This window comes from Telopea speciosissima, chromosome 11 (assembly GCF_018873765.1).
Source record: "Telopea speciosissima isolate NSW1024214 ecotype Mountain lineage chromosome 11, Tspe_v1, whole genome shotgun sequence".
Taxonomy (NCBI): domain Eukaryota; kingdom Viridiplantae; phylum Streptophyta; class Magnoliopsida; order Proteales; family Proteaceae; genus Telopea; species Telopea speciosissima.
Window position 1 is genome coordinate 53,000,355 of NC_057926.1, and position 16,160 is coordinate 53,016,514.

Sequence of the window (16,160 nt, forward strand, 5' to 3'; positions counted from 1 at the left end):
TAGTAATAAACTAATGGAATGAGTGTAATTGTTAACGTTTGTAAACCTCAAGGGGTACGCAGAATTATTCAAAAGTAGGGGGCAAAACTATCCTTTCATCAAATCTCAGAGGTGGTATGTGTAAATTATCCTATATATATGTCGCAGTTTTTCTCCTATCTCTATCTTGCAATTTAGATTCAAATTTTTGTCTACTTTTCAATAATTAAAAAAAGAAGAAAATAAATTGTGTCAGGGAATGTGGCCTATGCCAGCACTAAAGTCTATCTCTCTCCTCCCCCATACGAAAAGACACCTCTGTCCCCTTGTTTTAAGGAGGAGAGAGGTAGACACATGGGAGTGTTGGCGTAGGCCACACTCATTGACGGAAAAATCATTCCCTTAAATAAAGAGGCAACCAACCAACTTAAGGTTTGATTATTGGTACTAATGTGACTGATTAGTGATGTCAAGTGCTGCGGTTTAAAAACAATAGCAGAAACAAACATGATGAAAATATTTTTGTCTTTGTTTGTTCGGGTCTAGTTTCTCTCGGTGACATCTTTGCCTTGTAATTTTTATTTTTTTATTTTATTTTAATATATTTATTTATTTATCCCCAAAACCCCATTGAGATTAGAAAAAAACATAAAAACTTTGGAGGACGATTACAATGTGTAAACTTAGAAAGTTAAAAGAAGTCATTCATGGTTTTGGTATTCACGATAAAGATCGGTAGTTTTATCCCAATTAAGTGAGGTTGGCTACATAGATCTTTACCTTCCAATCAATTTTATTCGAGGTCATACCTAATACAAGACCTAAACTATGCATTTCTTTCCTCGTCATTTCTTGTAAGATTATTTTAAATTTACTTCTATTTTTTTTATTTCATTAAATTTAAATCAAATCACTCCTACATACTGAAATATCTAAAGATCTCAATTAAACATGACCTTGTTACTTCAAACGATTTTCTCGTAGTTAATAAAAAATTAGAATTATTCCCAGATCAAGACCCCATTACATTATAAGCCAAAAATTTCTCAGAAGATTCATGTAGCCACCATCTTTATTACCTCACAAGTCCTCATTATTACAATTCAACACATTAACTCATCATTGATGAATCAACAAATTAGAATGAGAAATTGTCAGCGTCACCTAATATAATTCCACCAAGTATTAAAATATTAAATCTAACAAAAAAAAAAACTAACGGAATAATAAGACATCCAATGGCTGGATTGGTTGGCATACATCCCAGTGTGCACTGAGGATGTGTGTCGGCCAGTGGAGAGGAGCCGGAGCCGGAGCCGGATCCGGTGATCCTCTGTCGTCATATAGAAAAAAATATATTTTTGAATCCGACCAGGCGTCCTTAAAATGCGCAGAGGAACACGTGCGCCAGCTTTTAAGAGCGTGTAGAACTAGTTACTCGAACGGCTGTTTACCAAAACCCATACGTCCTGCGTTTCGATTCGCTGGATCGTTCATTGCTGTCCAGATAATTAACAGAAAAAAAAAAACTAGTCACCGACCACCACAGTCTGTGGCCCACAAAGCTTCTCTGCTCTCGGATTCGTTTTTCCATTTATATAAACATAAGGGTAAATTATAGATCACCCCTGATTTTCAATCGAAACTAAGATCTATCTTTGGTTTTTGAAAAACTTGAATTATCCTCTCTATAGCAACTGTGTTTGTCTATTGTTAATTATTGGTGTGAAAAGATTATTTTACCTTTGTACTAAAACATTAGAATTAAATTTATAATACTATCCTTCCTTAATCTTCGACCTAAAATACCCCACCCCTTCCCTACAACTTCTCTAGAGTTCTGAAAGAATAAGGTTCTAATGTAATCCAACTCAACAAGAAGGAGAAACCTAACTCTTCATCCCCTAAGTCATCTTCTGTTGTTAGATCGAAAACCTACAACTTGGATTGATTTCTTATTAGCAGAATAATTTATCAGGTTTGGAACTTCTGTGGGTTGAGATTGAGGAGTTGGTTGATAATGAACTTTATTCTTGCAGTGTCCTTGGATTTGAGCTCAAGGAAAGATAGCTCGATCGTTGTTTCTAAGTTGGAGTTACCACTGGTCCTTGCTTCCGTCGTGAGAATGCAGAAGAGGAGGAGGAAGAGAGTTTACCAGAGGAGGAATGGGCAGAGTTGGAATCATCCCAACGACTAGCAGAAGCTAAAGGACAGGTGGTGGTGCTTTTCATAGAAAACTAACGCAGAAGGAGGTGCATCACTGACACTGACCAATCCATCTAATCCACGTTTCTCTTCCAACAAAACACTTCTCCTCGAATCGTCGCCGCCCATAATAGCGTTGGATTCACCCAACAGAGCATCCAATAATCCACTATTGCTCTGGCCCAGCGGCAAGATGATCTTATACCCATTGGCGACGGTGCCAGAGGCAGCAATAGTTGTGTCTGCTAGCTGGGGTTGTTGGCTTGAAGGGAGCTCCAATTTCATGGAGAAAGGGGAACCACTGTCAGTCTAAAATAGGGTTCAAAGGATCGGTGGTGGAGGATTGAAGTCAAAATTGCCAGAATTAAGCTGAAGCGATGGCAATAAGGGAAACTGCGGACTCTGGCCAAACAGAGGGGAAGGAGAATTTGATTAAAGAGAAGTTGCAGAGAAGAGGAGAGAGAATCCTTTGCTATTGTTGTCCATAAATGCCTTGAATTTGTAAAATGGAGTAAGGAGAAAAGGGGCAGGGTGGTGGGCTAGGAGAGGAGTGGTCGTCACTCTCGGGCAAATAGCTCCTTGTAATTTCTACTCTTTACTCTCTTTCTTCTTTGGTGAAATTCAGCTTGAGATTAAGTTACAAGTGAGGAAAAGAGTGTTGTGTGAGGAAGAAGATAGAATTTGGGGTTTTTAATTACAAGGGTAAAATCATAAATCAACACTAGTCAAGGGTAGTTTAGAAATTTAAATTTATTTTACTGGGTGACATCATCATTTAACAGCATAAAACTAATATCAGTGACTAATTTGATATTTTGGGATCTAAACCAGGAGGTGATTTGAGTTTTTTCAAAAATCAAGGGGTGATCTAAGTTTCGATTGAAAATCAGGGGGTGATCTGTAATTTACCCTAAACATAAACACTACTACCACTTCTTCGTAAGAAGCTTCCCCTGCTTTAAATACCCTATCGAGCAGACATTTTTCTCCGTAAGAACTGAAATAACAGAAATATCACTCCAAATTTAATGCTAACATTCTTATCCTCATCATCATTCATAAATCTCCGATTTTCTGTGATTCTTCCCATCTCTTGCTCCGATCATTCAAACTCTCTCTACTTTATTTTCTCGCTTGGAATCTCGATTGTTTCGATTGAGTCATTTATTATTGCTTTTGTGAAATCGAACATCGATTGGTTCGTAAATTCTAACCTGTGATGATCCTGCAATTTATTATTGCTTTTGTTTATGATCATTCAGATCATCTCTTCTTCTTCTTCTTCTGTAGAGTTCTTTAATTACAAGGCCGAACAAAATCATCAGTGGATCACCGGCTGGAAAGAGCAACTGCAATTTTTTTTGGAATTAATTTCTGAATTGTGACGGAATGGAGAGAAGAAACGACGATATTGCGGAAGAGGAATCGTCGGATGATCAAGTGGAGGAATTCGAATTTGAGGAAGTGAAAGATCAAATCCATTCATCCCAAGGGAGTCGATTTGCTCTGTTCGAAACTAGATTCAATGTGAGTAAACTCAGTCGAGAAAGCGTCATTAGAGGTATCAAAGGCTACGTCATCCTTCCCGATAACAGGTGAGAAGCAGTTCTTAAAGAGTAAAACCACTCTTCCCTCTCTCTCTCTCTCTCTCTCTCTCTCTCTCTCTCTCGCTTAATTACAGATCCTATTTCAGTTCGATATGCTTACTGGTTTATATCCAAATTTTCAGAAAGCTTTTGGTCCACAGAATCTTGGTTCTTAGAATCTTAACCCTTCGGCTACAAAAAATGACGATAAAGACCAGTCTCTGCATTCCACGTGTCTTTCATATAATGCTATAATTCCACTATTAGTGGTATCATGTGGGACCCGCTTGGTGTTTTTTTGTACGAATCAACTTATGAGCCACGTACAGAGTACATCCCATTTGAACGGTTGAAACCGATATCATACGTTAACGTCTATGAACATGAGCCCAACTCTAAAGTAACTCAATCGAATCTCTGGCATGCACCTGCATGTATAGGTGAAGAAGCTATTTATGCAAGTAAAAGGGACAGGTGTAGGCTCCTGACCTGTACATGCAGGTGAAGGTGAACGTACGCGTCGAATGAACTTTGAGTTATAAGTGACAAAAGTGGGGGAAGATGGTTTGGTTTTGCTTGACCATAATAGGAACAACCAAGGATTGAGAAGGCCATATTAGGTTGTCGGATAATCAAGCCCATTGCCAATTCTTTTGGATACGTTTGGATGCTCGCATGGAATGAAATAATATATGTTAAAGGATTTTTTTTCCTTTTCCCTTACATATTGATGCCTTGCACGTGCTGTCATTGGCCCTATACTGATGCAAAGAGTACGCAAAATTAAACAGCAATCTCGTCCTTAATTTTTTATTTCTCAGTGTTTCATCACGACGAACACACTACTGAAGACTAACGAAGTTCACGTGAGCACCGCCGGAAAAACATGCCAAGCACTTCCACTTCCATGGACCAGAGAGAGAGAGAGAGGGAGAGAGTGGATGAGACAACATTTTGGTAAGGAAACAATTAAACGTGTCTGATGAAGATTGACGAATAAAGCAATAGGTGTATTAAAAGTTTTTAAGTTTAATATTCAACGTGAGGTGGACGGTGGAACCATAAGAAGGGTATTCAGAATTCAGATATTTCACATGTTGCCTTTTTGTTACTAATAATTTTTTGGTTCGTGCCAACCACGGTTGATTCATGGATTAAGGTATTGGTATTAGATCGTCTGATGTAATCGATTCGTATCGATATCAGTAAAAAATGTGGGTTTTTTTTTTTTTAATTTTTTGTTTTGAATTTGAAATGATACGGTCTGCTACATATAGATATCGGTGATGACCGATACCAGATCCGATACTTTCCAGTGCTCTCGACAGTTTAGGTATTGAACTCATAGATGAGCTGCCACAAAGGTCGTTTGGTTGAAGGTAAAAAGAAAGAAAGAAGAGTAGCGAAAATAGTTTAAAAGACGGAGAAAAAACATTTGTAATTGTGATTATGTAACCTACTTCACTATAAGGGATTTAATTATAAAATAACGTATATTTTTACATATATTTTTAATGATTTTAAAGTAATTATATAATCATGTTGGATAATAATCATATAAGTTTATATATATATTTTTCTTCCCTTTCTTTCCCTTGCAACCCAGAGGGAACTGAAGTTATCGAATCAACAGAGGAAAAGGTGCCTCAAACACCAGCGTTGGGTCAAGTGCTTCTATAGTTCATGGCCCAGTTCGGATAATGGTGTTGGTGAGGGGAAGGCCATTTTGGTCAGACCAAAAATTTTGAGATACCGAAATTTTGTCGAAATATTGTATTTTTTTTACGAGTTTTGGTTGGCCATTTGAGGGTATAAGATGCTGAAATGATAGAAATAACCAAAATTTCAACGAAACGGTGCATATTTTATACAGAAATTTACGAGATTTTTCCAAAATATTGTATTTTTTAATTTCAACATAGCATCTCGTCTTGGCCTGGCCAAAATATACGAAATTTCGAACTATGGGTTCAATCGTTCGGGACTTCAGACTGTTGAACAAGCTCTCCAATAGGTTATAGGTCAATGGTCTTGTGGTAATATTGTGGGTTGGATGGTTGGGCCCGGTCAATTGGTGGCTTGTCTGGATTGCCTGACCACTGGGCCTGAATAGACCAATTAGGGGAAGTGAGCCCAGCCCGTTCTATGCAATTGACAAATCTTTGAAGACCTTACTTCGTATTTTGCTTTCGCGCCAAACCCTATGGACTCAATCACTCAAATGTCAAGTAGGAGAGATCTTTACTCATTCTCTTGTTTTGAAAAGTAGTTTTGTTAGTTATGATGACAGTTAATGCTTTGTATTGGGACCTAAGGGGAGAAGAAATTGCAGGTATTATCAGGCGTGGAAGCATTTAATATTGATATGGGCTATCTATTCTTCTTTCTTCACCCCTTTCGAGTTTGGATTCTTCAGAGGCTTGCCTGAGAATTTATTCATACTCGACATCGCTGGACAGGCAGCATTCCTTGTGGACATCATTGTCCGTTTCTTCCTTGCTTTCAGAGATGATCAGACTTATCGAATGGTCTACAATCGTAATCGTATCGCTCTCAGGTCTGTTCCCTCTTTACCTCTTTACTTCACCTCTTTTCCCCTTGCCCCCCTTTGTCCTTTGTTAGAACAATTACTAAGAGTATACTGGATCTGATGCTTACTTACATGCATTATTGATGTTTCTGCCTTTTAATAGGTACTTGAAATCAAGTTTCTTGGTAGATTTCATTGGTTGTCTACCTTGGGATGCAATTTACAGGGTAATATTCTCTATTCTGGATATACTTCTCATCACCTGAACCATATTATTCAGTTTTGTCTGCTAAATTATTAGATTTTTCTTGGATAAGGTTAGTTCTTTGACGGGTTTTATTGTGGAGATGAACATAGAATATGATTCCATTTTACATTAAAGAAAAAAAAAATTAGGGTTTTTCTGTGTGTAACTATAGTAAGTTAAGTTGAGATTGTAATCAAACCGAATTTTCCCTCTTTCGTACAGTAGAGAACGGTTTACCTTACAATGATGTCATTACCATGTGTTTTATATGGTCCATATCATATGGAGAGAGCTCAGCGTAACCATGGATATGGTTACATGGATAATATCCAGTGAAAAAGTACATTTTGATGATGATCTCATTGCATTCAGATGATATGAAAACAAAATAAAATATTTCATTCTGGGTTTGTTCATGTAACTTGCATGACAGGTAGGTGGAAAAATCTGTTCAGGTTCCCTTTGAACATATATTCCTCATCCAAATTGCTCTTTTCCATAGCATGTCTTATGTATGTTTCCAGGGTACTACACAGATCTTCTTTACTTTGTGAACAGATTCTCTTCTTTATTTCCGTAGCATCTATGTCTATATTTTGTATGTTGTCTTGCAAGATATAGCTCTTTCCGTATTTGTTCTAATATATGATGCTCTAATCAGGCTTGTGAAGGAAAAGAAGAAGTAAGGTACCTCCTATGGATTAGGTTGAGTCGGACAAGCAGAGTACTAGAATTTTTCCAAAAGTTGGAGAAGGACATCCGACTCAATTACCTGTTTACCCGAATTGTGAAACTTCTTGTTGTTGAACTCTACTGCACCCATACTGCTGCCTGCATCTTTTATTACCTCGCTACAACCTTGCCTCCCACCCAGGAAGGTTACACATGGATAGGAAGTTTAAAGTTGGGAGACTATAGTTATTCCAACTTCAGAGAAATTGATCTATCGAAGCGGTACTGGACATCATTATATTATGCCATCGTAACCATGGCAACTGTAGGTAATTTCTTCCTCTCCTTTTATTTTACTAAACCTAATGGAAGACACTTATTCATGGTTCTCCCCCCCCCCCCCCCCCCAATGAACTATGTTGGTTTCATACCAATTCCTTGATAAATTCAAGTGACTTTGATGTTATTGAGGCACAAAGTCTACATATTAAATTGATGGCGTGAAGCTTCTTGCAGTGTAAAAGTGTCATCATTAATCTACTTGTACTGTAACTTCATCCTTCAATATTTTTCAAGGGATTTTTGGTTCTCCAACCTTCCAGTGCTCCTTCTTTAATTAGAGCTTTTTTATTTTCTCTCAACACAGTCCTATTTAGGAAATAGAAGAAAATCTATATTTAAGAAAAATCACTTGAATGATTTGCTATCCATCGGTGTCTATTGTTTCTGTCAGAATATTAAATGTTTCGTTAGTGTGCATGACACCAATTAGGTGCAAAAAGGTCTGTCATGATGTATTAATTATAGTGTTGTATAGACTATAGAGTGGAAATGATAATGCTTGTTCTCTTTACACTGCAGGATTTGGTGATATACATGCAGTCAATATCAGGGAAATGATATTCGTCATGTTTTTTGTCTCATTTGATATGATTCTTGGTGCTTATCTTATAGGTAACATGACAGCATTAATTGTAAAAGGTTCAAAAACAGAAAGGTTTAGAGATAAAATGACAGATCTAATCAAATACATGAATAGAAACAAACTTGGAAATGATATCCGTAATCAGATCAAAGGCCATTTGTCATTACAGTATGAGAGCAGCTACACTGAGGGTGCTGTTCTTCAGGATATTCCAGTCTCCATACGTGCCAAGGTATGAAATATGCAGTCAAATAAAAGCCTTTGCTGAATCAGTGCTTCAAATTAATTTCTTCATTCCTTATTCTACTGAAATTGCTCACTTAGTTGCTCATCTTTCTTCCTCTCTTGTGATTATCCCCTCATATGCTGCTAGAAATTGGTTTATCTGCAAATTAGTATGGTATACATTTTGTTTTATTTATATGTGATCCCTTATTCCTGGATTTTCCTATCAGTTGTTGTAAGAATGAAGTAGTTAGCTGCATACTGATATGTTTACCTGTGTATCTCAAGCAAAATAAAATGTTTTAAGATATATTTAAATGTGCAGAGAGCCTCTATAATTTGGATAATGACTAGATTAAGAAATTATAAACATATCAAAATTGAAAATATTAACTAATAGAGGGTACTAAGTTCATAAATTTGGCTTCTGAAACTTGAATTATTTAAACGCCATCACTTAGCCAGTTATAACCAAAGAGGTTAAACTACTGAATAAACATATCATTGTAGACAATTGTGAAATCTGACAATGTTATATTTGTGAGCAACTTATGGACCATACAATACTATTCTACTAAAATATAGGTAATTTAGATGGAAAAAAATTAAAGGAAAACTTGGTTACTAGATTCAGTAAGTTCGAGTTAAGATATACAATTATTGTTGATAATGACAAGCTTTAACCCCCCCCCCTTTTTTTTTGGGGGGGGGGGGGTGAGTCAGATGATGTATCAAATGATATAACCATTGAACCATTTATTTTCTAATATTGTTTATGTTTTGCTTGATATACCATAACAAGCACATTCTTTTTTGCAGATTTCACAGAAAATATATAAACCATTAATTGACAAGGTCCCTCTTTTTCAAGGATGCTCACCTGAATTCATTAATCAGATTGTAAGCCTTTTAACCCCATAAATATTAATGAGCAATAATTGCATATATTTTGCATTTAAAGATAGAAGTAACGATAAAAAAATTTTATATCAATCTTTGAAGATTGCATTCCACTGGCAGAGATTTTTTCTGCTCTTGGAAAGCTCCCAACTTATCACCTTTCTCTTTGTGAACCTTTTTTATATTTTTTATTTATTTTGGAATTAAACAATTCTATTGAGTTTTTAATTAAAGTTGAAACCAAGTGTTGCAGAATGTTTTTCTAGAGGTGTACTACTAAACTCTTGGTGTAAGTTTAACATATCTTTCTATTGTTTCATGACTTATTAACATGGAACTTAGGAAGATCTAAATTTTAGATTATTCTGATATACCACACTGTAATTTTGAGAATCAATAAAAACAGGCCATTTCAGTTTGCATTTACATATGCATGGTCACTGAAGGCAGATCCCAAAAAGGGAATGCATGCTGGGGGAGGTGCTGACTGAAGATGCCCAACCTCCTCTTAAGCATCTGTGGTCAAAGTGCACTGCTAATCTATGGTGGAGGCATTTTTAGTGAATTTTGAATAATATCATAGTCCTAGACAATGATAGATTTTGATTTCTAAATTCACTTTTGAAGTGCATATTACTAACTATGTGCACCCTATCCACATGAAGGGCTAAAGCTCAAGAGATGACAGTTTTGGGGTTTTTGTTTGTAAAGCATCTCCCATAATCCAAGCTAACATATTAGAAACAGTTGGCATTCATTTATTTTTAGTAACATGGAGTTACACCTTCTGCTTAGGTATTTCTCTATAGCTCCATTTTGTTTCTGCAGTTCAGTATTTTCTTTTAGGTTCCACTGACATAACAAATTCCTAATACATGGCTTCACTTTTTAATCATGAATTATGGATATATGAATGGATGTGGAAAGTTATCTTACACATTCCTCTTTTGCAGGTAATCAGGCTTCACGAGGAATTTTTTCTTCCTGGAGAAGTGATTATGGAACAGGGAAATGTGGTGGATCAAATTTATTTTGTTTGTCATGGTGTGCTGGTACGAATCACTTATCCTTAAAAATCATGTTTTAATTTGGATATACATGCTGTTTCCCCATCCAAAATGAAGAGAGCGTGCATTTCTTCATTGTGTTAGGTGACGTTACTCTGTCCCTTGACCAACTTAAATAAAACTGTGGGTGAAGAATAATTCTCTTTTGATTCTATTAATTCATGTTGTTTAGGGTGGCATTGGACGATGACATTTAATGACAACTATATTATGACTCACTCAGTAATCTGCCATAAAGTCAACAGAAATAGTACCTTGTAGTCAAAGTTTCATTTTTTTTACTTAATATATTCTTTAATGAGCTTTCATCTGAAGTAGAATGCACAATATTTGAGGAATACATAGTTGAAACATAGTTGAAACATTTGATTTTTGCTTGGAAGAACCATAAGTTGAACCCTATCGGCCTCTCTTGGAGTCATAAGGATATGTTTCTCATGATTTGAACATTCAGTTTAATTATTATCTGATAGAATCTTTGTTCATCCGATCTTTGAGCATTGCATCAGAATTTAAAGTTTTCTACATTCTATTAAATTTTGTGTTATCCATATGTGTGAAAATTATATCTGGATTACTGCATTTTAAACAGTTTATATTGATCTAACAAAATTTCATGCACAGGAGGAGGTAGGCATAGGAGAAGATGGAACTGAAGAGACTGTTTCACTCCTGGAACGTTACAGCTCTTTTGGGGAAGTTTCTGTTCTCTGCAATATTCCTCAGCCTTGCACGGTTCAAGTCTGTGAACTATGTAGGCTTCTGCGGCTTGATAAACAATCTTTCACAAATATCCTACAAATATATTTTTTTGACGGAAGGACAATCTTGACCAACCTTCTAGAGGTAATTTAGCCATGGCAAGTTTTGTTAAATCCAATTTCTCTTGTTGGCTTAAACATTTTGTGGCCCTTGTCTCCATTGCTATTACTTCTTTATTCCTTCTTCTAATCAGTACTAGCTATTAATAACGTATATGAGGTATAAACAATATGAGATAATGTTTAATGGGAAACAGAACTCTGGTCCAGGAGCATGGCCTATGCCAGCACTCTCATTTATCTCTCTCTCCTTCCAAGTGAAAAGACATGTCTGCCCCCTTGTTTTGAGGAGGAGAGAGATAGACACGTGGGAGCATTTGCGTAGGCCGCACTCCCGGACAGAGAACCATTTCCCATGTTTCATATACTTTCCAAGGAAATCCTATATTTTTCATAAGTTTAATTGAAGCAACATATTATTTTGTTGTTCATGAGAATTTTTACTTCAGAATAGGTAAGGGTGCTGAAAATTTCTAATATTTTTATCAACTAACAGGGAAAAGAATCCAATCTTCGGATAAAGCAACTGGAATCTGACATCACATTTTATATTGGAAAGCAAGAAGCTGAACTTGCTTTGAGGGTAAATAATGCGGCTTATCACGGGGATTTATATCAGTTGAAGGGTTTAATACAAGCTGGAGCAGATCCAAGTAAGACAGATTATGATGGAAGATCACCTCTGGTATGTCATTTACTAGCCACATTCTTGTTATCTTTTTTACTTAGTTTGGTCGCTCCTGTTATTATACCCAGCTTGTGTCTATTTAATCTTTTTATCTTGGGAGTGGATATGCTATATTAAATCATTTAGGGTGGTATGCATCAGGAGAATTTTACTACAAACTCACGGAAGTACTTTTTGTGATTGGTGTAATAAATCTTCAAATGCCTGATTAAGGAGCTTTTGGTTTCTTAAGCATCTTGCAGCTTCAAGAGGATATGAAGATATTACATTTTTCCTCATTCAGAAAGGTGTGGATATCAATATTTCAGGTAAGTCTTAAGTTTTCACTCTTGTTCGTGCACTCAGGTATTGGAAGTTATCTTAGTAATGACTTCTGATAAATTGATATCCAATTAGATAAGTTTGGAAACAGTCCTCTACTTGAAGCTCTCAAGAATGGGCATGATCGAGTGGCAGCTTTGCTTGTTAAAGAAGGGGCATCTTTGAATATTGATGATGCTGGTAGCTGTCTCTGCAAGGCTGTTGTAAGAGGGGATTCAGATTTTCTGAAAAGATTATTGTCCAATGGCATTGATCCAAACTCCAAAGATTATGATCATCGAACGCCACTTCATGTAGCTGCTGCAGAGGGGTTATATTTGATGGCAAAAATACTGGTAGAAGCTGGTGCAAGTGTTTTCTCAAAGGACAGGTATGACTTGCACATTTGTCTTGATTGTCATATACTCATATAAGTGGTATTACTTGTTTATTTGTCCTTTCCTGATTTGAGTTTTTTGCTACCCACCACACCTACTCTACTATTTTCTCAGTTGGATTAATTGAATAGACTCCAGGTGCGGATACTGCACCAAGAAATTCCAATCTCAAGGATACATCAAGACTCTAGAATCCTGAATTTACCCATGGCTCTATTCAATCTAAAACAGCACTCAACCACAGAGAATTGGTCCAAGCAAGAGATGCTTTGTGGCTAGAGTCAGATCAAATGTAGGCAAGAGAACAAAACAGTGGGCTTATTGACTCTCAGATCCCTTCAACCATACCAATCCATGCATTGGAATTTGCCCCGGTGCTGCTCCACTCAAGAAATTCATAGGCCAAAAGCTCTCATAACTCTAGTTGTACAAATTTGAATATCATTCACCTTGCCTGGGAAATAAACATCCCAGGAGCTCTAGCCAAATGGTCAAATCTTGACTTTGATTTGATGTTGGTTACTGTGGTGGAATTAGGAACAAGCTCTCACAGGCTAGAGCTGGACTACAAAGGGCACTTCCTACCACCCAATTTTCCCTTATCTGTTGGTGATCTATCTTTCATCCACAAGAAAAACATTTAAAGTTAATCAAATGCCCTGAAATTATGTGCAAGGTAGTCAAAGGAAGAAACTGCTTCACAAATTCTGCTTCATGCTTATTCTGTCATAATCATCATCTCTTCTTCCACTTCTTTTGATTTCTGGGACTATAGGTATTCTGATTTGCATCACTATGAAAGACTGAATAAAATATTTTAATCAAAGTTTGTCAATGGTTCTATGATCCTGGATAGAGTTTAGATCTATTCCAGTACGTCCCGTCATGAAATTTTCAAACTGTGCAATAACTGTCTAGTGGATAACAAAAGAGGATAAAATTTGAAGTCAATCTAGAAAGTCAAAGTACAGATCTGAATCTATATTTATGTTCATTGTAAAGTCTGCCAAAACAATGTATTTGATCTTTGCAGATGGGGAAATACTCCTCTTGATGAAGGTCACATTTGTGGCAACAAAAATTTGCTCAAGCTTCTGGAAGATGCGAAACGTGCTCAGTTGTGTGAGCACTCTGATCACTCTCAGGCAATCAGAGGTATTCTGGACACTATCTCTCTGACTTCTTACTTCTTACTTCTTAGAGAAAAAACTTGACAAGTTGACATCATGCGACAGAATGTCCATATACAGTAAAAGAAAGATAAATATATTGGAAACTGACCATTTTTCATTCTAATTCTTAAGGTTTTTATAATGCTTTTAATTTGTAATGGGATCTTCTGGCTCTGTCTTTCTTGTAGAATAGTGGCAAATATTAAGGTGAAATATGTGTAGGGTCCAATTTCCATCAGAAAAAAGCTGGAAGCCAGTCCAGCACCACTGCCTGGTTGTAGTTTGGATAGATGTCAAATTCACTGGACATTGTTGTCCATGTCATCATGATTCAGGGTTTAGACTCTAATAATGCCTAAGTTATTTGGAACTCTGGAAATTTGGGCCATCAGGAAAAAATGAGGAGAAACGCCCCCCCCCCCCATACATGGTAGGGTAGGTGGTTGAGATGGGCAATTAAATTTGACCTGTGGCATATTTAGGATTCCTCATCTTTCAAATGAAGCCAAATCATCAGTCCACATGGCAGATATGTTGTATGTGCCGGAACTCTGCTGACAAGTTGCAGAGTTTCGGCACGTACAACTTCTTAATTCACCACTTTGTTGACAAGTTGCGAGCTTATTTATTATATTAGAAGGTGAAATGTTGCACATATCACTCTCAAGTGAGGTTCATGGAAACTTGCCACATCTAGTATGGGTGCACAGCCCCATGAGAGCTGACAGCATGGATGCTACTGATTCTTCATAACCTTCAATTGTATGATGACTTTCTAGTGTCCCATATGGAGAAAATATGGCTTAGAGGCTGACAGCAACTCCCTTAGTTATTATTGAATTGTTAGTCCTTGATAATTATTATTGTTATTATGATTACCATCATCACTCCCATCAAGTTATAACAGCAATTCTGTCACCCAAAAATTACAGATAAAATGCATCCAAGGAAATGCACCATTTTCCCCTTCCACCCATGGGATCCAAAGGAGAAAAAAAGATCTGGAATTGTTTTGTGGATCCCACACACGATCCAAGAGCTTATCGAGATGGCAGCAGAGCAGCTAAAATACTCAGGTGCCTCCTGCATTTTATCTGAAGATGATGGACGAATCTTAGAAGTGGACATTATTTGTGATGGTCAGAAGCTGTATTTAAGTGGTGAAAATGACCAAACATGAATGTTTTGAATGTTGTAATTTTGAATTTTGGGCAGCTTGGCCTCTGTTTTATACCATCTCCCAAATTATTAGGGCCTTCTTCCTCCACGCGGCATTGGCAACTTCAGGCTTTCGCCCATTGCGGAAAATTCTAACTTCATTTTTTCTCATGAACAAGATCTGACAGCAAAGGGAAATCATCTCTAGTAGGGAAGAACAAACTAGAGTGAGCACTTCCCCATTATGTAAAACATAACTTCTTTGTGTATATCTGTAACTGTTTATATCTGGTTCTACAATGCCTGCCCTCCTAATCCAAAGGGAAGGCTCCGCTACAACAGATAGTCAATCTAGATCGACCATGTCCTCTCCATCCAATGGTTGGAATTATAACATAATCTGTCCACTTGGCACGATGAAATAGACTGTTAATTATCATTTATTTTTTTGTTTAAAAATTCCAGAGTATTTTCATTATTTGAGCTTTTTAGGAATTGTAGCCTTCCAAGGTTTGAAAATTTGATTAAAAACTTCGTCACCTTGTATGAATGTAGAGACCATATGCAAGCAAAAAAACAAAAAAGCAAAACAAAATAATTCTTGTTACGGCGAAAGTTTTCCTTCACCCTTGGAATTATTTCTCCACAGGTTAACTGACTCCATGATTGGAGTCTTGGATCCTTATAATTGCAGACTCCCAAGATGATGTCTTTGGATTTTGGTTGTTTAATGAGTAAAATTGGTATTTATTATCCTAGATGAGGGAGCTTTTCATCATCGCTGTAAGTACCAGCACTGCATTCTGTGGCAACCTTGTTTTGATGGAGGAAGGGAACAGACACTGGAGGGCGGAAGCGGTTATTAAGGGAATTAGGGAGAAGGGCATGAGAGAAGGGAACCTCAGTTTTGTTGGTATACCTTTACTTTATTTGTCACTTGGGACAAAGGGTTTAAATAGAGGATTTAAAGTGGTAGCTAGCAAGGGGAAAATGAATGGAAGCAGAATTTGTTAAAAAGTGAAAAAAAGAAGTTCAGAGGGGAAAATTCTCATTCACCGTTCCGTGAAGGTAGCGTACAGCCATCAATGGGTGTTGATAGTACCCCCCATCCCTTGACAATGGCTGACAAAAAATCAGTCTAACTTTAAAGGGAAAAAAAACTTTATCGGGGAGTGTAGCACTGTGGCCTACACCAACACTCCCATGAGTCTTTCTCTCTCTTCTCCATATAAAAAGACACCTCTGCCTTTTGTTTGGAAGAAGAGAGATATACACATGGGAGTGCTG

The 16,160-nt window shown here is 36.9% G+C and overlaps 1 protein-coding gene across 2 annotated transcripts; it reads left to right on the forward strand.

Annotated features, from left to right (window-relative positions):
• The first annotated feature begins 6,001 nt into the window (after positions 1–6,001).
• Positions 6,002–15,008, forward strand: LOC122646413 (potassium channel SKOR-like). Of its 2 annotated transcripts, none has more exons than XM_043839963.1 (12): positions 6,002–6,327; positions 6,464–6,527; positions 7,209–7,548; positions 8,081–8,376; positions 9,189–9,269; positions 10,223–10,321; positions 10,961–11,182; positions 11,654–11,842; positions 12,078–12,153; positions 12,242–12,536; positions 13,577–13,698; positions 14,648–15,008. In XM_043839963.1, exons 1-12 carry the CDS (start codon positions 6,296–6,298, stop codon positions 14,893–14,895), a joined length of 2,064 nt encoding a protein of 687 aa, XP_043695898.1. In that variant the 5' UTR covers positions 6,002–6,295; the 3' UTR covers positions 14,896–15,008. The 2 variants fall into 2 exon arrangements, with proteins under 2 accessions (XP_043695898.1, XP_043695899.1); XM_043839964.1 differs by having other exon boundaries at positions 12,088–12,153; positions 12,247–12,536.
• Positions 15,009–16,160: the final 1,152 nt, after the last annotated feature.